Source organism: Oncorhynchus clarkii, chromosome 16, assembly GCF_045791955.1.
Source record: "Oncorhynchus clarkii lewisi isolate Uvic-CL-2024 chromosome 16, UVic_Ocla_1.0, whole genome shotgun sequence".
NCBI classification, from domain to species: domain Eukaryota; kingdom Metazoa; phylum Chordata; class Actinopteri; order Salmoniformes; family Salmonidae; genus Oncorhynchus; species Oncorhynchus clarkii.
In genome coordinates this window covers 2,687,316-2,713,548 of record NC_092162.1, presented here as the reverse complement: position 1 = coordinate 2,713,548, position 26,233 = coordinate 2,687,316, and the positions used below count along the sequence as shown (strand labels likewise).

At 49.0% G+C, this 26,233-nt stretch overlaps 1 protein-coding gene across 1 annotated transcript in view; it reads right to left on the bottom strand.

The window, feature by feature from the left end:
• LOC139367872 (3-oxo-5-alpha-steroid 4-dehydrogenase 2-like) overlaps positions 1–26,233 on the bottom strand; it is an 87,389-nt gene that overhangs the window by 41,780 nt on the left and 19,376 nt on the right. Inside the window, exons 2-3 of the mRNA XM_071106220.1 lie at positions 25,768–25,931; positions 25,007–25,108 (exon numbers count right to left, since the gene is read on the bottom strand). Of these exons, the coding sequence (XP_070962321.1) occupies positions 25,007–25,108; positions 25,768–25,931 (266 nt within the window). The remainder of the gene's footprint in view (positions 1–25,006; positions 25,109–25,767; positions 25,932–26,233) is intronic.

Sequence of the window (26,233 nt, the reverse complement as noted above, 5' to 3'; positions counted from 1 at the left end):
AAACAGACCACCTGGGGGTTAGGACACATACTGAAACAGACCACCTGTGGTGTGGGAGATGACACATACTGAAACAGACCACCTGGGGGAGAGGACACATACTGAAACAGACCACCTGGGAGAGAGGACACATACTGAAACAGACCACCTGGGGGAGAGGACACATACGTTTTCCAAGATGGCGTAGCAGTAGGACGTATTGTCGTGTAGTGTCCCTTGTATATATCGTTTGTTTTCGTTTTTTTCTTCACATATCTTTAAAACTTTTTGCTGAACCTCAACTTCTTCTAAATACTCTCCTGCAACCCGCCTCACCCAACGTAGCTATTTTTCCTAAAGTATTTATATTTACTTCGGACCTGGAACCCCTCAACTGAAGCTAGCCAACGAACTACCAGCTTCAGCAAAACATTGCTAGCGGTCTTCAGCTAACCGGTCATCAGCTAACCTTTAGCTCGGAAAGCTCTCGCCAGTTCGAACAACGCGACTCTAACCAGAGCATAACGGACCTATTTATTATTTTATTTTATTTTTCATCCCCGGATTCCCATCGCAAACGGAACATTTTGAGCTCCTGGGCTACAATATCCAGACCCACGACCGGTCCATCGATGTCACTGCATGAAGAGGAATAAACAGATACCCCCATCGCGACGTCCCCAAAGGCTAACTCTCTAGCCCTTGCTATCTCCTTGCTTGCAAATTCGGCCTGCTAACTGCTAGCTTGTTTAGCCCGGTCCGCTAACTGCTACCGTGTTTAGCACCGTCTACTAACTGTTAGCTTGTTAGCACAGGCCTGCTAACCGTCTGAATCGCCGCGTCCCAAACACTCACTGAACCCATATTTACTTTCTATCCCTTTTCGATTTTTAATTTGTTTATACCTTCCGGTAACCTGCCTCACCCAATGTGATACGGAACCGCTATTATCTTTACATTTTTAGAACACACTCAAGAACCTCCAGAAGCTAACCAGCTAACTGGCTACAAGCTATTTGGTCATTGTTAGTTTTCTAACACTCGCCAGTCCAGCTTCCCTGCCCCATCCACCGCTGCCCCTTGGACACTGATCACTTGGCTACATAGCTGATGCATGCTGGACTGTCCATTAATCACGGTAATCCATTCTGCTTGTTTATGTTTTATCTGTCGGCCCCAGCCGCACTTAGGCTCTGTGTTTAGTTAATCCGACCCTCTCTGCCTAATCAATCGCCATTCTACCTGCTGTTGTTGTGCTAGCTGATTAGCTGTTGTCTCACCTACTGTTTTAGCTAGCTCTCCCAATTCAACACCTGTGATTACTGTATGCCTCGCTGTATGTCTCTCTCATATGTCAATATGCCTTGTATACTGTTGTGCAGGTTAGTTATCATTGTTTTAGTTTACAATGGAGCCCCTAGTTCCACTCTTTATACCCCTGTTACCTCCTTTGTCCCACCCCCCACACATGCGGTGACCTCACCCATTACAACCAGCATGTCCAGAGATACAACCTCTCTCATCATCACCCAGTGCCTGGGCTTACCTCCGCTGTACCCGCACCCCACCATACCCCTGTTTGCGCATTATGCCCTGAATATATTCTACCATGCCCAGAAACCTGCTCCTCTTATTCTCTGTCCCCAACGCCCTAGGCGACCAGTTTTGATAGCCTTCAGCCGCACCCTCATACTACTCCTTCTCTGTTCCGCGGGTGATGTGGAGGTAAACCCAGGCCCTGCATGTCCCCAGGCACCCTCATTTGTTGACTTCTGTGATCGAAAAAGCCTTGGTTTCATGCATGTCAACATCAGAAGCCTCCTCCCTAAGTTTGTCTTACTCACTGCTCTAGCACACTCTGCTAACCCTGATGTCCTTGCCGTGTCTGAATCCTGGCTCAGGAAGGCCACCAAAAATTCTGAGATTTCCATACCCAACTATAACATCTTCCGTCAAGATAGAACTGCCAAAGGAGGAGGAGTTGCAGTCTACTGCAGAGAGAGCCTGCAAAGTAATGTCATACTTTCCAGGTCCATACCCAAACAGTTCGAACTACTAATTTTGAAAATTACTCTCTCCAGAAATAAGTCTCTCACTGTTGCCGCCTGCTACCGACCCCCCTCAGCTCCCAGCTGTGCCCTGGACACCATTTGTGAATTGATCGCCCCCCATCTAGCTTCAGAGTTTGTTCTGTTAGGTGACCTAAACTGGGATATGCTTAACACCCCGGCAGTCCTACAATCTAAGCTACATGCCCTCAATCTCACTCAAATCATCAAGGAACCCACCAGGTACAACCCTAACTCTGTAAACAAGGGCACCCTCATTGACGTCATCCTGACCAACTGGCCCTCCAAATACACCTCCGCTGTCTTCAACCAGGATCTCAGCGATCACTGCCTCATTGCCTGTATCCGCTACGGAGCCGCAGTCAAACGACCACCCCTCATCACTGTCAAACGCTCCCTAAAACACTTCTGTGAGCAGGCCTTTCTAATCGACCTGGCCCGGGTATCCTGGAAGGACATTGACCTCATCCCGTCAGTTGAGGATGCCTGGTCTTTCTTTAAAAGTAACTTCCTCACCATTTTAGATAAGCATGCTCCGTTCAAAAAATGCAGAACTAAGAACAGATATAGCCCCTGGTTCACTCCAGACCTGACTGCCCTCGACCAGCACAAAAACATCCTGTGGCGGACTGCACTAACATCGAACAGTCCCCGCGATATGCAACTGTTCAGGGAAGTCAGGAACCATTACACACAGTCAGTCAGGAAAGCTAAAGCCAACTTGTCAAATCGGAGGGCATGCTGTCCGGTCCTCTGGCAGTCTCTGTGGGGGTGCCACAGGGTTCAATTCTCGGGCCGACTCTTTTCTCTGTATATATCAATGATGTTTCTCATGCTGCGGGCGATTCCCTGATCCACCTCTACGCAGACGACACCATTCTATATACTTCCGGCCCGTCCTTGGACACTGTGCTATCTAACCTCCAAACGAGCTTCAATGCCATACAGCACTCCTTCCGTGGCCTCCAACTGCTCTTAAACGCTAGTAAAACCAAATGCATGCTTTTCAACCGTTCGCTGCCTGCACCCGCACGCCTGACCAGCATCACCACCCTGGATGGTTCCGACCTTGAATATGTGGACATCTATAAGTACCTAGGTGTCTGGCTAGACTCTAAACTCTCCTTCCAGACCCATATCAAACATCTCCAATCGAAAATCAAATCAAGAGTCGGCTTTCTATTCCGCAACAAAGCCTCCTTCACTCACGCCGCCAAACTTACCCTAGTAAAACTGACTATCCTACCGATCCTCGACTTCGGCGATGTCATCTACAAAATTGCTTCCAACACTCTACTCAGCAAACTGGATGCAGTTTATCACAGTGCCATCCGTTTTGCCACTAAAGCACCTTATACCACCCACCACTGCGACTTGTATGCTCTAATCGGCTGGCCCTCGCTACATATTCGTCGCCAGACCCACTGGCTCCAGCTCATCTACAAGTCCATGCTAGGTAAAGCTCCGCCTTATCTCAGTTCACTGGTTACGATGGCAACACCCATCCGTAGCACGCGCTCCAGCAGGTGTATCTCACTGATCATCCCTAAAGCCAACACCTCATTTGGCCGCCTTTCGTTCCAGTTCTCTGCTGCCTGTGATTGGAACGAATTGCAAAAATCACTGAAGTTGGAGACTTTTATCTCCCTCACCAACTTCAAACATCTGCTATCTGAGCAGCTAACCGATCGCTGCAGCTGTACATAGTCTATTGGTAAATAGCCCACCCATTTTCACCTACCTCATCCCCATACTGTTTTTATTTATTTATTTTTCTGCTCTTTTGCACACCAATATCTCTACCTTTACATAACCATCTGATCATTTATCACTCCAGTGTTAATCTGCATAATTGTAATTATTTGCCTACCTTCTCATGCCTTTTGCACACAATGTATATATAGACTCCCCTTTTTTCTACTGTGTTATTGACTTGTTAATTGTTTACTCCATGTGTAACTCTGTGTTGTCTGTTCACACTGCTATGCCTTATCTTGGCCAGGTCGCAGTTGCAAATGAGAACTTGTTCTCAACTAGCCTACCTGGTTAAATAAAGGTGAAATAAAAAAAATAAAAATAAAAAATACTGAAACAGACCACCTGTTGTGTGGGAGAGGACACATACTGAAACAGACCACCTGTGGTGTGGGAGAGGACACATACTGAAACAGACCACCTGTGGTGGGGGGGAGGACACATACTGAAACAGACCCCCTGGGGGAGAGGACACATACTGAAACAGACCTCCTGGGGGAGAGGAAACATACTGAAACAGACCTCCTGGGAGAGAGGACACATACTGAAACAGACCACCTGGGGGAGAGGACATATACTGAAACAGACCACCTGGGAGAGAGGATACATACTGAAACAGACCACCTGGAGGAGAGGACACATACTGAAACAGACCTCCTGGGAGAGAGGACACATACTGAAACAGACCACCTACACATACTGAAACAGACCACCTCGGAGAGAGGACACATACTGAAACAGACCACCTGGGGGAGAGGACACACACTGAAACAGACCACCTGGGGGAGAGGACACAAACTGAAACAGACCACCTGGGGGAGAGGACACATACTGAAACAGACCACCTGGGGGAGAGGACACATAGTGAAACAGACCACCTGGGGGAGAGGACACATACTGAAACAGACCACCTGGGGGAGAGGACACATACTGAAACAGACCACCTGGGGGAGAGGACACATACTGAAACAGACCACCTGGGAGAGAGGACACATACTGAAACAGACCATCTGTGGGCTGGGAGAGGACACACACTGAAACAGACCACCTGGGGGAGAGAACACACACTGAAACAGACCACCTGGGGGAGAGGACACATACTGAAACAGACCACCTGGGGGAGAGAACACACACTGAAACAGACCACCTGGGGCAGAGGACATATACTGAAACAGACCACCTGGGGGAGAGGACACATACTGAAACAGACCACCTGGGGGAGAGGAAACATACTAAAACAGACCACCTCGGAGAGGACACATACTGAAACAGACCACCTGGGAGAGAGGACACATACTGAAACAGACCTCCTGGGAGAGGACACATACTGAAACAGACCACCTGGGGGAGAGGACACATACTGAAACAGACCACCTGTGGGTTGGGAGAGGACACATACTGAAACAGACCACCTGGGGGAGATGAAACATACTGAAACAGACCACCTGGGGGAGAGAACACACACTGAAACAGACCACCTGGGGGAGAGGACACACACTGAAACAGACCACCTGGGGGAGAGAACACACACGGAAACAGACCACATACTGAAACAGACCACCTGCGGGAAAGAACACACACTGAAACAGACCACCTGGGGGAGAGGACACATTGTGAAACAGACCACCTGGGAGAGAGAACACATACTGAAACAGACCACCTGGGGGAGAGAACACATACTGAAACAGACCACCTGTGGGTTGGGAGAGGACACATACTGAAACAGACCACCTGGGAGAGAGGCCACATACTGAAACAGACCACCTGTGGTGTGGGAGAGGACACATACTGACACAGACCACCTGTGGTGGGGGGGGAGGACACATACTGAAACAGACCCCCTTAGGGAGAGGACACATACTGAAACAGACCACCTGGGGGAGAGGACACATACTGAAACAGACCACCTGTGGTGGGGGGGAGGACACATACTGAAACAGACCCCCTGGGGGAGAGGACACATACTGAAACAGACCTCCTGGGGGAGAGGAAACATACTGAAACAGACCTCCTGGGAGAGAGGACACATACTGAAACAGACCACCTGGGGGAGAGGACATATACTGAAACAGACCACCTGGGAGAGAGGATACATACTGAAACAGACCACCTGGAGGAGAGGACACATACTGAAACAGACCTCCTGGGAGAGAGGACACATACTGAAACAGACCACCTGGGAGAGAGGACACATACTGAAACAGACCACCTCGGAGAGAGGACACATACTGAAACAGACCACCTGGGGGAGAGGACACATACTGAAACAGACCACCTGGGGGAGAGGACACATACTGAAACAGACCACCTGGGGGAGAGGACACACACTGAAACAGACCACCTGGGGGAGAGGACACACACTGAAACAGACCACCTGGGGGAGAGGACACATACTGAAACAGACCACCTGGGGGAGAGGACACATACTGAAACAGACCACCTGGGGGAGAGGACACATACTGAAACAGACCACCTGGGGGAGAGGACACATACTGAAACAGACCACCTGGGGGAGAGGACACATACTGAAACAGACCACCTGGGAGAGAGGACACATACTGAAACAGACCATCTGTGGGCTGGGAGAGGACACACACTGAAACAGACCACCTGGGGGAGAGAACACACACTGAAACAGACCACCTGGGGGAGAGGACACATACTGAAACAGACCACCTGGGGGAGAGAACACACACTGAAACAGACCACCTGGGGCAGAGGACATATACTGAAACAGACCACCTGGGGGAGAGGACACATACTGAAACAGACCACCTGTGGTGTGGGAGATGACACATACTGAAACAGACCACCTGGGGGAGAGGACACATACTGAAACAGACCACCTGGGAGAGAGGACACATACTGAAACAGACCACCTGGGGGAGAGGACACATACTGAAACAGACCACCTGTTGTGTGGGAGAGGACACATACTGAAACAGACCACCTGTGGTGTGGGAGAGGACACATACTGAAACAGACCACCTGTGGTGGGGGGGAGGACACATACTGAAACAGACCCCCTGGGGGAGAGGACACATACTGAAACAGACCTCCTGGGGGAGAGGAAACATACTGAAACAGACCTCCTGGGAGAGAGGACACATACTGAAACAGACCACCTGGGGGAGAGGACATATACTGAAACAGACCACCTGGGAGAGAGGATACATACTGAAACAGACCACCTGGAGGAGAGGACACATACTGAAACAGACCTCCTGGGAGAGAGGACACATACTGAAACAGACCACCTGGGAGAGAGGACACATACTGAAACAGACCACCTCGGAGAGAGGACACATACTGAAACAGACCACCTGGGGGAGAGGACACATACTGAAACAGACCACCTGGGGGAGAGGACACATACTGAAACAGACCACCTGGGGGAGAGGACACACACTGAAACAGACCACCTGGGGGAGAGGACACACACTGAAACAGACCACCTGGGGGAGAGGACACATACTGAAACAGACCACCTGGGGGAGAGGACACATAGTGAAACAGACCACCTGGGGGAGAGGACACATACTGAAACAGACCACCTGGGGGAGAGGACACATACTGAAACAGACCACCTGGGGGAGAGGACACATACTGAAACAGACCACCTGGGAGAGAGGACACATACTGAAACAGACCATCTGTGGGCTGGGAGAGGACACACACTGAAACAGACCACCTGGGGGAGAGAACACACACTGAAACAGACCACCTGGGGGAGAGGACACATACTGAAACAGACCACCTGGGGGAGAGGACACATACTGAAACATGCCACCTGGGGGAGAGGACACATACTGAAACAGACCACCTGTTGGAGAGGACAAACTGAAACAGACCACCTGAAGGAGAGGACACATACTGAAACAGACCGCCTGGGGGAGAGGACACACTGAAACAGACCGCCTGGGGGAGAGGACACACTGAAACAGACCACCTGAGGGAGAGGACACATACTGAAACAGACCACCTGGGGGAGAGGACACATACTGAAACATACCACCTGGGGGAGAGGACACATACTGAAACAGACCACCTCGGGGAGAGGACACACTGAAACAGACCACCTGGAGGAGAGGACACATACTGAAACAGACCACCTGGGGGAGAGGACACACTGAAACAGACCGCCTGGGGGAGAGGACACACAAACAGACCGCCTGGGGGAGAGGACACACTGAAACAGACCACCTGAGGGAGAGGACACATACTGAAACAGACCACCTGGGGGAGAGGACACATACTGAAACAGACCACCTCGGGGAGAGGACACACTGAAACAGACCACCTGAAGGAGAGGACACATACTGAAACAGACCACCTGTGGTGTGGGAGAGGACACATACTGACACAGACCACCTGTGGTGGGGGGGGAGGACACATACTGAAACAGACCCCCTTAGGGAGAGGACACATACTGAAACAGACCACCTGGGGGAGAGGACATATACTGAAACAGACCACCTGGGAGAGGACACATACTGAAACAGACCACCTGGGGGAGAGGACACATAGTGAAACAGACCACCTGGGGGAGAGGACACATACTGAAACAGACCACCTGGTGGAGAGGACACATACTGAAACAGACCACCTGGGAGAGAAGACACATACTGAAACAGACCACCTGTGGGCTGGGAGAGGACACACACTGTAACAGACCACCTGGAGAAGAGAACACACACTGAAACAGACCACCTGGGGGAGAGGACACATACTGAAACAGACCACCTATGGTGTGGGAGAGGACACATACTGAAACAGACCACCTGTGGTGGGGGGGAGGACACATACTGAAACAGATCTCCTGGGGGAGAGGAAACATACTGAAACAGACCTCCTGGGAGAGAGGACACATGCTAAAACAGACCACCTGGGGGAGAGGACATATACTGAAACAGACCACCTGGGAGAGAGGATACATACTGAAACAGACCACCTGGAGGAGAGGACACATACTGAAACAGACCTCCTGGGAGAGAGGACACATACTGAAACAGACCACCTGGGAGAGAGGATACATACGGAAACAGACCACCTGGGAGAGAGGATACATACTGAAACAGACCACCTGGGGGAGAGGACACATACTGAAACAGACCACCTGGGAGAGAGGATACATACGGAAACAGACCACCTGGGGGAGAGGACATATACTGAAACAGACCACCTGGGAGAGGACACATACTGAAACAGACCTCCTGGGAGAGAGGACACATACTGAAACAGACCACCTGGGGGAGAGGACACATACTGAAACAGACCACCTGGGGGAGAGGACACATACTGAAACAGACCACCTGGGGGAGAGGACACATACTGAAACATGCCACCTGGGGGAGAGGACACATACTGAAACAGACCACCTGTTGGAGAGGACAAACTGAAACAGACCACCTGAAGGAGAGGACACATACTGAAACAGACCGCCTGGGGGAGAGGACACACTGAAACAGACCGCCTGGGTGAGAGGACACACTGAAACAGACCACCTGAGGGAGAGGACACATACTGAAACAGACCACCTGGGGGAGAGGACACATACTGAAACATACCACCTGGGGGAGAGGACACATACTGAAACAGACCACCTCGGGGAGAGGACACACTGAAACAGACCACCTGAAGGAGAGGACACATACTGAAACAGACCCCCTGGGGGAGAGGACACATACTGAAACAGACCACCTGTGGTGTGGGAGAGGACACATACTGAAACAGACCACCTGTGGTGTGGGAGAGGACACATACTGACACAGACCACCTGTGGTGGGGGGGGGGGACACATACTGAAACAGACCCCCTTGGGGAGAGGACACATACTGAAACAGACCACCTGGGGGAGAGGACATATACTGAAACAGACCACCTGGGAGAGGACACATACTGAAACAGACCACCTGGGGGAGAGGACACATAGTGAAACAGACCACCTGGGGGAGAGGACACATACTGAAACAGACCACCTGGGGGAGAGGACACATACTGAAACAGACCACCTGGGAGAGAAGACACATACTGAAACAGACCACCTGTGGGCTGGGAGAGGACACACACTGTAACAGACCACCTGGAGAAGAGAACACACACTGAAACAGACCACCTGGGGGAGAGGACACATACTGAAACAGACCACCTATGGTGTGGGAGAGGACACATACTGAAACAGACCACCTGTGGTGGGGGGGAGGACACATACTGAAACAGACCCCCTTGGGGAGAGGACACATACTGAAACAGATCTCCTGGGGGAGAGGAAACATACTGAAACAGACCTCCTGGGAGAGAGGACACATGCTGAAACAGACCACCTGGGGGAGAGGACATATACTGAAACAGACCACCTGGGAGAGAGGATACATACTGAAACAGACCACCTGGAGGAGAGGACACATACTGAAACAGACCACCTGGGAGAGAGGATACATACGGAAACAGACCACCTGGGAGAGAGGATACATACTGAAACAGACCACCTGGGGGAGAGGACACATACTGAAACAGACCACCTGGGAGAGAGGATACATACGGAAACAGACCACCTGGGGGAGAGGACATATACTGAAACAGACCACCTGGGAGAGGACACATACTGAAACAGACCTCCTGGGAGAGAGGACACATACTGAAACAGACCACCTGGGGGAGAGGACACATACTGAAACAGACCACCTGGGGGAGAGGACACATACTGAAACAGACCACCTGGGGGAGAGGACACATACTGAAACATGCCACCTGGGGGAGAGGACACATACTGAAACAGACCACCTGTTGGAGAGGACAAACTGAAACAGACCACCTGAAGGAGAGGACACATACTGAAACAGACCCCCTGGGGGAGAGGACACATACTGAAACAGACCTCCTGGGGGAGAGGAAACATACTGAAACAGACCACCTGGGGGAGAGGATACATACTGAAACAGACCACCTGGGGGAGAGGACACATACTGAAACAGACCACCTATGGTGTGGGAGAGGACACATACTGAAACAGACCACCTGTGGTGGGGGGGAGGACACATACTGAAACAGACCCCCTTGGGGAGAGGACACATACTGAAACAGACCACCTGGGAGAGAAGACACATACTGAAACAGACCACCTGTGGGCTGGGAGAGGACACACACTGTAACAGACCACCTGGAGAAGAGAACACACACTGAAACAGACCACCTGGGGGAGAGGACACATACTGAAACAGACCACCTATGGTGTGGGAGAGGACACATACTGAAACAGACCACCTGTGGTGGGGGGGAGGACACATACTGAAACAGATCTCCTGGGGGAGAGGAAACATACTGAAACAGACCTCCTGGGAGAGAGGACACATGCTAAAACAGACCACCTGGGGGAGAGGACATATACTGAAACAGACCACCTGGGAGAGAGGATACATACTGAAACAGACCACCTGGAGGAGAGGACACATACTGAAACAGACCTCCTGGGAGAGAGGACACATACTGAAACAGACCACCTGGGAGAGAGGATACATACGGAAACAGACCACCTGGGAGAGAGGATACATACTGAAACAGACCACCTGGGGGAGAGGACACATACTGAAACAGACCACCTGGGAGAGAGGATACATACGGAAACAGACCACCTGGGGGAGAGGACATATACTGAAACAGACCACCTGGGAGAGGACACATACTGAAACAGACCTCCTGGGAGAGAGGACACATACTGAAACAGACCACCTGGGGGAGAGGACACATACTGAAACAGACCACCTGGGGGAGAGGACACATACTGAAACAGACCACCTGGGGGAGAGGACACATACTGAAACATGCCACCTGGGGGAGAGGACACATACTGAAACAGACCACCTGTTGGAGAGGACAAACTGAAACAGACCACCTGAAGGAGAGGACACATACTGAAACAGACCGCCTGGGGGAGAGGACACACTGAAACAGACCGCCTGGGGGAGAGGACACACTGAAACAGACCACCTGAGGGAGAGGACACATACTGAAACAGACCACCTGGGGGAGAGGACACATACTGAAACATACCACCTGGGGGAGAGGACACATACTGAAACAGACCACCTCGGGGAGAGGACACACTGAAACAGACCACCTGAAGGAGAGGACACATACTGAAACAGACCCCCTGGGGGAGAGGACACATACTGAAACAGACCACCTGTGGTGTGGGAGAGGACACATACTGAAACAGACCACCTGTGGTGTGGGAGAGGACACATACTGACACAGACCACCTGTGGTGGGGGGGGGGGGACACATACTGAAACAGACCCCCTTGGGGAGAGGACACATACTGAAACAGACCACCTGGGGGAGAGGACATATACTGAAACAGACCACCTGGGAGAGGACACATACTGAAACAGACCACCTGGGGGAGAGGACACATAGTGAAACAGACCACCTGGGGGAGAGGACACATACTGAAACAGACCACCTGGGGGAGAGGACACATACTGAAACAGACCACCTGGGAGAGAAGACACATACTGAAACAGACCACCTGTGGGCTGGGAGAGGACACACACTGTAACAGACCACCTGGAGAAGAGAACACACACTGAAACAGACCACCTGGGGGAGAGGACACATACTGAAACAGACCACCTATGGTGTGGGAGAGGACACATACTGAAACAGACCACCTGTGGTGGGGGGGAGGACACATACTGAAACAGACCCCCTTGGGGAGAGGACACATACTGAAACAGATCTCCTGGGGGAGAGGAAACATACTGAAACAGACCTCCTGGGAGAGAGGACACATGCTGAAACAGACCACCTGGGGGAGAGGACATATACTGAAACAGACCACCTGGGAGAGAGGATACATACTGAAACAGACCACCTGGAGGAGAGGACACATACTGAAACAGACCACCTGGGAGAGAGGATACATACGGAAACAGACCACCTGGGAGAGAGGATACATACTGAAACAGACCACCTGGGGGAGAGGACACATACTGAAACAGACCACCTGGGAGAGAGGATACATACGGAAACAGACCACCTGGGGGAGAGGACATATACTGAAACAGACCACCTGGGAGAGGACACATACTGAAACAGACCTCCTGGGAGAGAGGACACATACTGAAACAGACCACCTGGGGGAGAGGACACATACTGAAACAGACCACCTGGGGGAGAGGACACATACTGAAACAGACCACCTGGGGGAGAGGACACATACTGAAACATGCCACCTGGGGGAGAGGACACATACTGAAACAGACCACCTGTTGGAGAGGACAAACTGAAACAGACCACCTGAAGGAGAGGACACATACTGAAACAGACCCCCTGGGGGAGAGGACACATACTGAAACAGACCTCCTGGGGGAGAGGATACATACTGAAACAGACCACCTGGGAGAGGACACATACTGAAACAGACCACCTGGGGGAGAGGACACATACTGAAACAGACCACCTGGGGGAGAGGACACATACTGAAACAGACGACCTGGGGGAGAGGACACATACTGAAACAGACCACCTGGGAGAGGACACATACTGAAACAGACCACCTGGGGGAGAGGACACATACTGAAACAGACCACCTGGGGGAGAGGACACATACTGAAACAGACCACCTGGGAGAGGACACATACTGAAACAGACCACCTGTGGGTTGGCAGAGAACACATACTGAAACAGACCACCTGGGAGAGAGGAAACATACTGAAACAGACCACCTGGGGGAGAGGACACATACTGAAACAGACCACCTGTGGTGTGGGAGATGACACATACTGAAACAGACCACCTGTGGTGTGGGAGAGGACACATACTGAAACAGACCACCTGTGGTGTGGGAGAGGACACATACTGACACAGACCACCTGTGGTGGGGGGGGAGGACACATAGGACACATACTGAAACAGACCACCTGTGGTGTGGGAGAGGACACATACTGACACAGACCACCTGTGGTGGGGGGGGAGGACACATACTGAAACAGACCCCCTTGGGGAGAGGACACATACTGAAACAGACCACCTGGGGGAGAGGACATATACTGAAACAGACCACCTGGGAGAGGACACATACTGAAACAGACCACCTGGGGGAGAGGACACATAGTGAAACAGACCACCTGGGGGAGAGGACACATACTGAAACAGACCACCTGGGGGAGAGGACACATACTGAAACAGACCACCTGGGAGAGAAGACACATACTGAAACAGACCACCTGTGGGCTGGGAGAGGACACACACTGTAACAGACCACCTGGAGAAGAGAACACACACTGAAACAGACCACCTGGGGGAGAGGACACATACTGAAACAGACCACCTATGGTGTGGGAGAGGACACATACTGAAACAGACCACCTGTGGTGGGGGGGAGGACACATACTGAAACAGACCCCCTTGGGGAGAGGACACATACTGAAACAGATCTCCTGGGGGAGAGGAAACATACTGAAACAGACCTCCTGGGAGAGAGGACACATGCTGAAACAGACCACCTGGGGGAGAGGACATATACTGAAACAGACCACCTGGGAGAGAGGATACATACTGAAACAGACCACCTGGAGGAGAGGACACATACTGAAACAGACCACCTGGGAGAGAGGATACATACGGAAACAGACCACCTGGGAGAGAGGATACATACTGAAACAGACCACCTGTGGGGAGAGGACACATACTGAAACAGACCACCTGGGAGAGAGGATACATACGGAAACAGACCACCTGGGGGAGAGGACATATACTGAAACAGACCACCTGGGAGAGGACACATACTGAAACAGACCTCCTGGGAGAGAGGACACATACTGAAACAGACCACCTGGGGGAGAGGACACATACTGAAACAGACCACCTGGGGGAGAGGACACATACTGAAACAGACCACCTGGGGGAGAGGACACATACTGAAACATGCCACCTGGGGGAGAGGACACATACTGAAACAGACCACCTGTTGGAGAGGACAAACTGAAACAGACCACCTGAAGGAGAGGACACATACTGAAACAGACCCCCTGGGGGAGAGGACACATACTGAAACAGACCTCCTGGGGGAGAGGAAACATACTGAAACAGACCACCTGGGGGAGAGGAAACATACTGAAACAGACCACCTGGGAGAGGACACATACTGAAACAGACCACCTGGGGGAGAGGACACATACTGAAACAGACCACCTGGGGGAGAGGACACATACTGAAACAGACCCCCTGGGGGAGAGGACACATACTGAAACAGACCTCCTGGGGGAGAGGAAACATACTGAAACAGACCACCTGGGGGAGAGGAAACATACTGAAACAGACCACCTGGGAGAGGACACATACTGAAACAGACCACCTGGGGGAGAGGACACATACTGAAACAGACCACCTGGGGGAGAGGACACATACTGAAACAGACGACCTGGGGGAGAGGACACATACTGAAACAGACCACCTGGGAGAGGACACATACTGAAACAGACCACCTGGAGAGGACACATACTGAAACAGACCACCTACACATACTGAAACAGACCACCTGGGAGAGGACACATACTGAAACAGACCAGAGAACACATACTGAAACAGACCACCTGGGAGAGAGAAACATACTGAAACAGACCACCTGGGGGAGAGGACACATACTGAAACAGACCACCTGTTGGAGAGGACAAACTGAAACAGACCACCTGAAGGAGAGGACACATACGACCTGGGGGAGAGGACACATACTGAAACAGACCACCTGGGAGAGGACACATACTGAAACAGACCACCTGCGGGAGAGGACACATACTGAAACAGACCACCTGGGGGAGAGGACACATACTGAAACAGACCACCTGGGAGAGGACACATACTGAAACAGACCACCTGTGGGTTGGCAGAGAACACATACTGAAACAGACCACCTGGGAGAGAGGAAACATACTGAAACAGACCACCTGGGGGAGAGGACACATACTGAAACAGACCACCTGTGGTGTGGGAGATGACACATACTGAAACAGACCACCTGTGGTGTGGGAGAGGACACATACTGAAACAGACCACCTGTGGGTTGGCAGAGAACACATACTGAAACAGACCACCTGGGAGAGAGGAAACATACTGAAACAGACCACCTGGGGGAGAGGACACATACTGAAACAGACCACCTGTGGTGTGGGAGATGACACATACTGAAACAGACCACCTGTGGTGTGGGAGAGGACACATACTGAAACAGACCACCTGTGGTGTGGGAGATGACACATACTGAAACAGACCACCTGGGGGAGAGGACACATACTGAAACAGACCACCTGGGAGAGAGGACACATACTGAAACAGACCACCTGGGGGTTAGGACACATACTGAAACAGACCACCTGGGGGAGAGGACACATACTGAAACATACCACCTGGGGGAGAGGACACATACTGAAACAGACCACCTCGGGGAGAGGACACACTGAAACAGACCACCTGAAGGAGAGGACACATACTGAAACAGACCCCCTGGGGGAGAGAACACATACTGAAACAGACCTCCTGGGAGAGAGGACACATACTGAAACAGACCACCTGTGGTGTGGGAGAGGACACATACTGAAACAGACCACCTGTGGTGTGGGAGAGGACACATACTGAAACAGACCACCTGTGGTGGGGGGGAGGACACATACTGAAACAGACCCCCTGGGGGAGAGGACACATACTGAAACAGATCTCCTGGGGGAGAGGAAACATACTGAAACAGACCTCCTGGGAGAGAGGACACATGCTGAAACAGACCACCTGGGGGAGAGGACATATACTGAAACAGACCACCTGGTAGAGAGGATACATACTGAAACAGACCACCTGAAGGAGAGGACACACTGAAACAGACCACCTGGGAGTGGACACATACTGAAACAGACCACCTGGGGGTTAGGACACATACTGAAACAGACCACCTGGGAGAGGACACATACTGAAACAGACCCCCTGGGGGAGAGGACACATACTGAAACAGACCTCCTGGGGGAGAGGAAACATACTGAAACAGACCTCCTGGGAGAAAGGACACATACTGAAACAGACCACCTGGGGGAGAGGACATATACTGAAACAGACCACCTGGGAGAGAGGATACATACTGAAACAGACCACCTGGAGGAGAGGACACATACTGAAACAGACCACCTGGGGGAGAGGACACATACTGAAACAGACCACCTGGGAGAGAGGACACATACTGAAACAGACCACCTGGGAGAGAGGATACATACTGAAACAGACCACCTGGGAGAGAGGACACATACTGAAACAGACCACCTGGGAGAGAGGACACATACTGAAACAGACCACCTGGGAGAGAGGACACATACTGAAACAGACCACATGGGGGAGAGGACACATACTGAAACAGACCACCTGGGAGAGGACACATACTGAAACAGACCACCTGTGGGTTGGCAGAGAACACATACTGAAACATACCACCTGGGGGAGAGGACACATACTGAAACATGCCACCTGGGGGAGAGGACACATACTGAAACAGACCACCTGTTGGAGAGGACAAACTGAAACAGACCACCTGAAGGAGAGGACACATACTGAAACAGACCCCCTGGGGGAGAGGACACATACTGAAACAGACCACCTGGGGGAGAGGACACATACTGAAACAGACCACCTGGGAGAGGACACATACTGAAACAGACCACCTGGGGGAGAGGACACATACTGAAACAGACCACCTGGGGGAGAGGACACATACTGAAACAGACCACCTGGGGGAGAGGACACATACTGAAACAGACCACCTGGGAGAGGACACATACTGAAACAGACCACCTGGGGGAGAGGACACATACTGAAACAGACCACCTGGGGGAGAGGACACATACTGAAACAGACCACCTGGGAGAGGACACATACTGAAACAGACCACCTGTGGGTTGGCAGAGAACACATACTGAAACAGACCACCTGGGGGTTAGGACACATACTGAAACAGACCACCTGTTGTGTGGGAGATGACACATACTGAAACAGACCACCTGGGGGTTAGGACACATACTGAAACAGACCACCTGTGGTGTGGGAGATGACACATACTGAAACAGACCACCTGGGGGAGAGGACACATACTGAAACAGACCACCTGGGGGAGAGGACACATTCTGAAACAGACCACCTGGGAGAGAGGACACATACTGAAACAGACCACCTGGGGGAGAGGACACATACTGAAACAGACCACCTGGGGGAGAGGACACATACTGAAACATACCACCTGGGGGAGAGGACACATACTGAAACAGACCACCTCGGGGAGAGGACACATACTGAAACAGACCACCTGGGGGAGAGGACACATACTGAAACAGACCACCTGGGAGAGAGGACACATACTGAAACAGACCTCCTGGGAGAGAGGACACATGCTGAAACAGACCACCTGGAGGAGAGGACACATACTGAAACAGACCTCCTGGGAGAGAGGACACATACTGAAACAGACCTCCTGGGAGAGGACACATACTGAAACAGACCTCCTGGGAGAGAGGACACATACTGAAACAGACCACCTGGGGGAGAGGACACATACTGAAACAGACCACCTGGGAGAGAGGATACATACGGAAACAGACCACCTGGGGTGTGGGAGATGACACATACTGAAACAGACCACCTGGGGGAGAGGACACATACTGAAACAGACCACCTGGGAGAGAGGACACATACTGAAACAGACCACCTGGGAGAGAGGACACATACTGAAACAGACCACCTGGGGGAGAGGACACATACTGAAACAGACCACCTGGGGGAGAGGACACATACTGAAACAGACCACCTGGGGGAGAGGACACATACTGAAACAGACCAACTGGGGGAGAGGACACATACTGAAACAGAACAAATGGGAGAGGACACATACTGAAACAGACCACCTGGGGGAGAGGACACATACTGAAACAGACCACCTGGGAGAGGACACATACTGAAACAGACCACCTGGGAGTGGACACATACTGAAACAGACCACCTGGAGGAGAGGACACATACTGAAACAGACCACCTGGGAGAGGACACATACTGAAACAGACCACCTGGAGGAGAGGACACATACTGAAACAGACCACCTGGGGGAGAGGACACATACTGAAACAGACCACCTGGGAGAGAGGACACATACTGAAACAGACCTCCTGGAGGAGAGGACACACTGAAACAGACCTCCTGGGAGAGAAGACACATACTGAAACAGACCACCTGGGGGAGAGGACACATGAAGAAACAGAACACCTGGAGGAGAGGACACACACTGAAACAGACCACCTGGAGGAGAGGACACATACTAAACAGACCACCTGGCAGAGAAGACACACTGAAACATACTCCTGTAGTTAGTTTTCAGACTGGATTTTCTTGTTTTATTTAGTTTCAGTTAGTTTTCAGACTTAATTTAATCGTTTTAGTGTTTGGTACAATAAGTAGCCTCATGCATGGGTTGGAGACAGCTGCAGTTCATTAGGATGGTATTCAGACCCCTTTTTCCACATTTTGTTATGTTACAGCTTTTTTCCTCTCATCAATCTACAAATAAAAAACAGATATCATACTGTATTCAGACCATTTACTCAGTCCATTGTTGAAGCACCTTTGGCAGCGATTATAGCCTGGAGTCTTCTTGGGTATGACGCTACAAGTTTGAAACACCTGTATTTGGGGAGTTTCTCCCATTCTTCTCTGCAGATCCTCTCAAGCTCTGTCAGATTGGATGGGGAGCGTCGCTACACAGCTATTTTCAGGTCTCTCCAGAGATGTTCGATCGTGTTCAAGTCTGGGCTCTGGCTGGGTCAATCAAGAACATTCAGAGACTTGTCCCGAAGCCACTCCTGCGTTGTCTTGGCTGTGTGCTTAGGATCGTTGTCCTGTTGGAAGGTGAACATTCGCCCCAGTCAGGTCCTGAGCACTCTGGAGCAGGTTTTTATCAAGGATCTCTCTGTACTTCGCTCCATTCATCTTTCCCTCGATCCTGACTAGTCTCCCAATCCCTGCCACTGAGAAACCTCCCCACAGCATGATGCTGCCAACACCATGCTTCACCGTAGGGATGGTGCAAGGTTTCCTCCAGACGTGACTTATGGCATTCAGGCCAAATGGTGCTATCTTGGTTTCATCAGAGTGGGAATCTTGTTTCTCATGGTCTGAGAGTTCCTTAGGTGCCTTTTGATAAACTCCAAGTGGGCTGTCATGTGCCTTTTACTGAGGAGATGGTTCCATCTGGCAACTCTACCATAAAGGCCTGATTGGTAGAGTGCTGCAGAGATGGTTGTTCTTCTGGAAGGTTCTCCAATCTCCACAGAGGAACTCTGGAACTCTGTCAGAATGGCCATTGGGTTCTTGGTCACCTCCCTGACCAAGGCCCTTCTCCTCCAATTGCTCAGTTTGGCCGGGCGGCCAGCTCTAGGAAGAGTCTTGGTGGTTCCAAACTTCTTCCATCTAAGAATGACGGAGGCCACTGTGTCCTCGGGGACCTTCAATGTTGCAGATATTCTTTGGTTCCCTTCCCCAGATCTGTGCCTCGACACAATCCTGTCTCTGAGCTCTACGGAAAATTCCTTCGACCTCATGGTTTTGGTTTTTGCTCAGACATGCACTGTCAACTGTGGGATCTTATATAAACAGGTGTGTGCCTTTCCAAATCATGTCCAATGGTGTCCTGAATTGGTTCCCAATCAGAGACAGCTGTTTATCGTTGTCTCTGATTGGGGATCCTATTTTGATTGCCATTTTTCCATGTTGGTTTTGTGGGTTACTGTCTATGTGCAGTTGCCTGTCTTCACTCGTGTTAGATAGTGGCACGTTCGTTTTGTTTCGTGGTTTTTCCTTCATTAAAAGAAGAATGTATGCTTATCACGCTGCGCCTTGGTCCCATCCATATGATGACACGTGACAGGTATTGTGTGTAGATTAATTAGAGGGAAAAATGTAATTTCATCAGGCTGTAACGTAACAAAATGAGGAAACGGTCAAGTGGTCTGATGTATTTCAGTACTATTTATTAATGTGTTGTAGACCTATAGCAGGGGTATTTCAGTACTATTTATTAATGTGTTGTAGACCTATAGCAGGGGTACTCCAGTACTATTTATTAATGTGTTGTAGACCTATAGCAGGGGTATTTCAGTACTATTTATTAATGTGTTGTATACCTATAGCAGGGGTATTTCAGTACTATTTATTAATGTGTTGTAGACCTATAGCAGGGGTACTGCAGTACTATTTATTAATGTGTTGTAGACCTATAGCAGGGGTATTTCAGTACTATTTATTAATGTGGTGTAGACCTATAGCAGGGGTATTTCAGTACTATTTATTAATGTGTTGTAGACCTATAGCAGGGGTATTTCAGTACTATTTATTAATGTGTTGTAGACCTATAGCAGGGGTATTTCAGTACTATTTATTAATGTGTTGTAGACCTATAGCAGGGGTATTTCAGTACTATTTATTAATGTGTTGTAGACCTATAGCAGGGGTATTTCAGTACTATTTATTAATGTGTTGTAGACCTATAGCAGGGGTATTTCAGTACTATTTATTAATGTGTTGTAGACCTATAGCAGGGGTACTGCAGTACTATTTATTAATGTGTTGTAGACCTATAGCAGGGGTATTTCAGTACTATTTATTAATGTGTTGTAGACCTATAGCAGGGGTATTTCAGTACTATTTATTAATGTGTTGTAGACCTATAGCAGGGGTATTTCAGTACTATTTATTAATGTGTTGTAGACCTATAGCAGGGGTATTTCAGTACTATTTATTAATGTGTTGTAGACCTATAGCAGGGGTATTTCAGTACTATTTATTAATGTGTTGTAGACCTATAGCAGGGGTATTTCAGTACTATTTATTAATGTGTTGTAGACCTATAGCAGGGGTACTGCAGTACTATTTGAGATGGTGTGGTCACATACATGTCCAAGTTGGCAAAGGTCTGGATGGATGTTGTCATGTATTGCCGTAGTAACAAACCCCAACCTGTTCACACCCTTCTTGTTTGCAGGTTTTAAAGCTCATTTCCTGTAATTCTAAACATTTTCCACATCTTACGTGTGTTCATATATTTTTTTATATTTTTTATTTTACCTTTATTTAACTAGGCAAGTCAGTTAAGAACAAATTCTTATTTTCAATGATGGCCTAGGAACAGTGGGTTAACTGCATTGTTCAGGGGCAGAACGACAGATTTGTACCTTGTCAGCTCGGGGGTTTGAACTTGCAACCTTCCGGTTACTAGTCCAACGCTCTAACCACTAGGCTACCCTATGATACCAGGAGTCAAATCCTGACAACAATTAAATAACGTCCGTCTCACCATCACGTTATTCTGAAATTGTTTGTGGGTTCTGTTCAGATTAACTTTGAGGTTGGTAGGGGTTTTCCCCTGTTATCTCTGTTCCACACATGCTGCCATCTTCTGACACCAAAATACATTTGCTTTTTGTCCAGCAATGTCCTCAAAAATAATCCCAAATTGGGTTTTGCCTTTTGTGGTGTTTTTTTTAAACTCCTATGGTCCGTGCTGATGTCTTCCCTGTTAGCTAGGGATAGCTGGGGATAGCTGGGGATAGCTAGGAATAGCTGGGGATAGCTAGGAATAGCTGGGGATAGCTGGGGATAGCTGGGGATAGCTAGGAATAGCTGGGGATAGCTAGGAATAGCTGGGGATAGCTGGGGATAGCTAGGAATAGCTGGGGATAGCTGGGGATAGCTAGGAATAGCTGGGGATAGATAGGAATAGCTGGGGATAGATAGGAATAGCTGGGGATAGATAGGAATAGCTGGGGATAGCTATGGATAGCTAGGGATAGCTGGGGGATAGCTGGGGATAGCGATGCACCAGCCAGGTCTATTTGAAACTATCTATTAGCAGCATTTACCCGCAAGATTCAGAAGCTGGAAAACCTCATTATAAAAAAAACTATTTTTAACCATTTTAAATTTAATCAGATTCTTGATATGCCACATCTGTCAGGTGGATGGATTAATTATCTTGGCAAAGGAGAAATGCTCACTAACAGGGATGGAAACAAATTTGCGCACAATATTTGAGAGTGATAAGCTTTTTGTGCCTATGGAACATTTCTGGGATCTTTTATTTCAGCTCATTACACACTGGGACATGTTGCGTTTATATTTTTGTTCAGTATACACTGAATAACTTTAGTGGGAAGACATGACACTTTGTCATTATAGTGTAACCAAGTAGTAGTTTGGGTTTTTAGATATTACAATAGGGTTCAAAGTCACTAGAGGTACTAAAGCTAGTAGTCTGGACCCATACCCTTTTGTACTGTATAAGGCAATTATCAGAATCTAAATGTCCACACGGCCACATTCTAGATCACTGAACCATTGGCGTTTATAGTTCTTGAATTCTTTCTGAGAATTCTTTCTGAGTGAGAATAACCAGAGGAGTTGGCAAGACAGTACAAAAAGATCTAAATGTCCACACGGCCACATTCTAGATCATTGGACCATTGGCGTTTATAGTTCTTGAATTCTTTCTGAGTGAGAATAACCAGAGGAGTTGGCAAGACAGTACAAAAAGATCCGACGCCAGGCTTAAGAAATTCTGCGTGCATCATCACACTTGATCTCAGTGCCGTGCGAAAGTATTCATCCCCCTCTGCGTTTTTCCTATTTTGTTGCATTACAAACTGTGATTTAAATGGATTTGGGGGGGGGGGGGGGGGGGGGGGGTCATGTAATGGACAGACACAAAATAGTCCAAATTGGTGAAGTGAAGTTTTAAAAAAATTATAGAAAATTTAAAACGGAAAGTTGTGCATGTGTATTCACCCCCTTTGCTATGAAGCCCATAAATAAGATCTGGTGACACCAATTACCTCCAGAAGTCACATAATTAGTTAAATAAAGTCCGCCTGTGTGCAATCTAAGTGTCACATGATCTGACACATGATCTCATTATATATACATCTGTTCTGAAAGGCCCCAGAGTCTGCAACACCACTAAGCAAAAAGCACCACCAAGCAAGTGGCACCATGAAGACCAAGGAGCTCTCCAAACAGGTCAGGGACAAAGTTGTGGAGAAGTACAGATAAGGGTTGAGTTATAAAAAAATATCAGAAACTTTGAACATCCCACAGAGCACCATTACATCCATTATAAAGAAAATGGAAAGAATATGGCACCACAACAAACCTACCAGGAGAGGGCTGCCCAACAAAACTCACGGACCAGGCAAGGAGGGCATTAATCAGAGAGGCAACAAAGAGACCAAAGATAACCCTGAAGTAGCTGCAAAGCACCACAGAGGAGATTGGAGTATCTGTCCATGGGACCACATTAAGCCGTACACTCCACAGAGCATTGACATTGCTTAAAGAAATAAATTAGCAAACATGTTTGGTATTCGCCAAAAGGCATGTGGGAGACTCCCCAAACATATGGAAGAAGGTACTCTGGTCAGATGAGACTAAAATGTAGCTTTTTGGCCATCAAGGAAAACACTGTCTGGCACAAACCCAACACCTCTCATAATCCCGAGAACCCCAGCTGTGGGGATGTTTTTCATTGGCAGGGACTGGCAAACTGGTCAGAATTGAAAGAATGATGGATGGTGCTAAATACAGGGACATTCTTGAGGGAAACCTGTTTCAGTCTTCCAGAGATTTGATACTGGGACGGAGGTTCACCTTCCAGCAGGACAATGACCCTAGGCATACTGCTAAAGCAACACTCGTGTGGTTTAAGGGGAAACATTTAAATGTCTTGGAATGGCCTAGTCAAAGCCCAGACCTCAATCCAATTGAGAATCTGTGGTATGACTTATAGATTGCTGTACACCAGCGGAACCCATCCAACTTGAAGGAGCTGGATCAGTTTTGCCTTGAAGAATGGGCAAAAATCAAAGTGACTAGATGTGCCAAGCTTATAGAGATATACCCCAAGAGGCTTGCAGCTGTAATTGCAGCAAAGGGGGCTCTACAAAGTATTGACCTTGGGGGGTGAATAGTTACGTTTTTTAGTTTTATTTCTTGTTTGCATCTTCAAAGTGGTAGGCATGTTGTCTAAATCAAACGACACAAACCCCCCCTAAAAAAATCTATTTTAATTCCAAGTTGTAAGGCAACAAAACAGGAAAAAATGTCAAGGGGGATGAATACTTTCGCAAGCCACTGTATACCTTTAGGGATCTTGTAGACGACTTCTCCTGGCTGTCTCAGGTTTCGTAGAAGATAGTCACTGTGGACGTTGATAGCCATTCCCAGGAGAAACAGGGTTGAACCTGGGAAAAAAAACACTTGGTTTTTGAATCAAATGGTAGAAAGATGCAGTGAGGAATTTGTCAAATATCTGCAAGTTTGGACCAAGTCCATCAATTTAAGGGATGGGCTCACCAAAATGACCCAATGATTTCCTTACCCTGTCAGCGGTCTATGGCCAAGGTATGGCTGCATATCCATGCTTTGGTTTAGTTTGCCTGCCGCTGATTCCACATGCTAACGTTTTACCGTTCGTGACACAAATCCCATTCATGCCATGGGAACGATATTAGCATTTTTCATGCATCATATTCAAATCATCTATAAGGGACTTTGTTAAACTTCTCAATCAATTTGAGATACTTTTGGATGATTTGGACATGATGCTGCCCCCCCCCCCCCCCCCCCCCCATGACTTGAATGGGATTTGTGTCACGACTGGTAAAACATTAGCATGTGGAAACAGCGCCAGGCAAAATAAACCAAAGCATGTAATTTGGGTGAACTATCTATTTAAGTTCTCATCCCTTTTTTTAAGGAGAATCATTGTAGTGTGAAAACATTGTTCTCTATAACAAACAACTACAAAAAACAAGACTTTTAAGTGTTGATAAAAACAACAACAACATCTTGATCGATTAGTAAACTCAGGTTTATCTCTTGCTCTCATAAATGTTTGTACCAATGAGGAAGCGTGTGTCAGAGGTCCATGTGGGGTGGTAGTGGGCACAGTGGACCAGGTAGTGACTCTGTGTGAACCCGTTCAGACTGCAGAACACCCCCGCCTCTATCATCACACGGAGGGGGAACGGTCGTCCTCGCATCAGCACCGAGTACACAAACGTCCTGGCAGCATGGGAGGGGAAAAGAAGGAGTGAAAAGAGTTACACGACAGGTTAGAAAGTACACTGAATGACAGGGTAGAAAGTACACTGAGTGACAGGGTAGAAAGTACACTGAGTGACAGGGTAGAAAGTACACTGAGTGACAGGGTAGAAAGTACACTGAATGACAGGGTAGAAAGTACACTGAATGACAGGGTAGAAAGTACACTGAATGACAGGGTAGAAAGTACACTGAATGACAGGGTAGAAAGTACACTGAATGACAGGGTAGAAAGTACACTGAATGACAGGGTAGAAAGTACA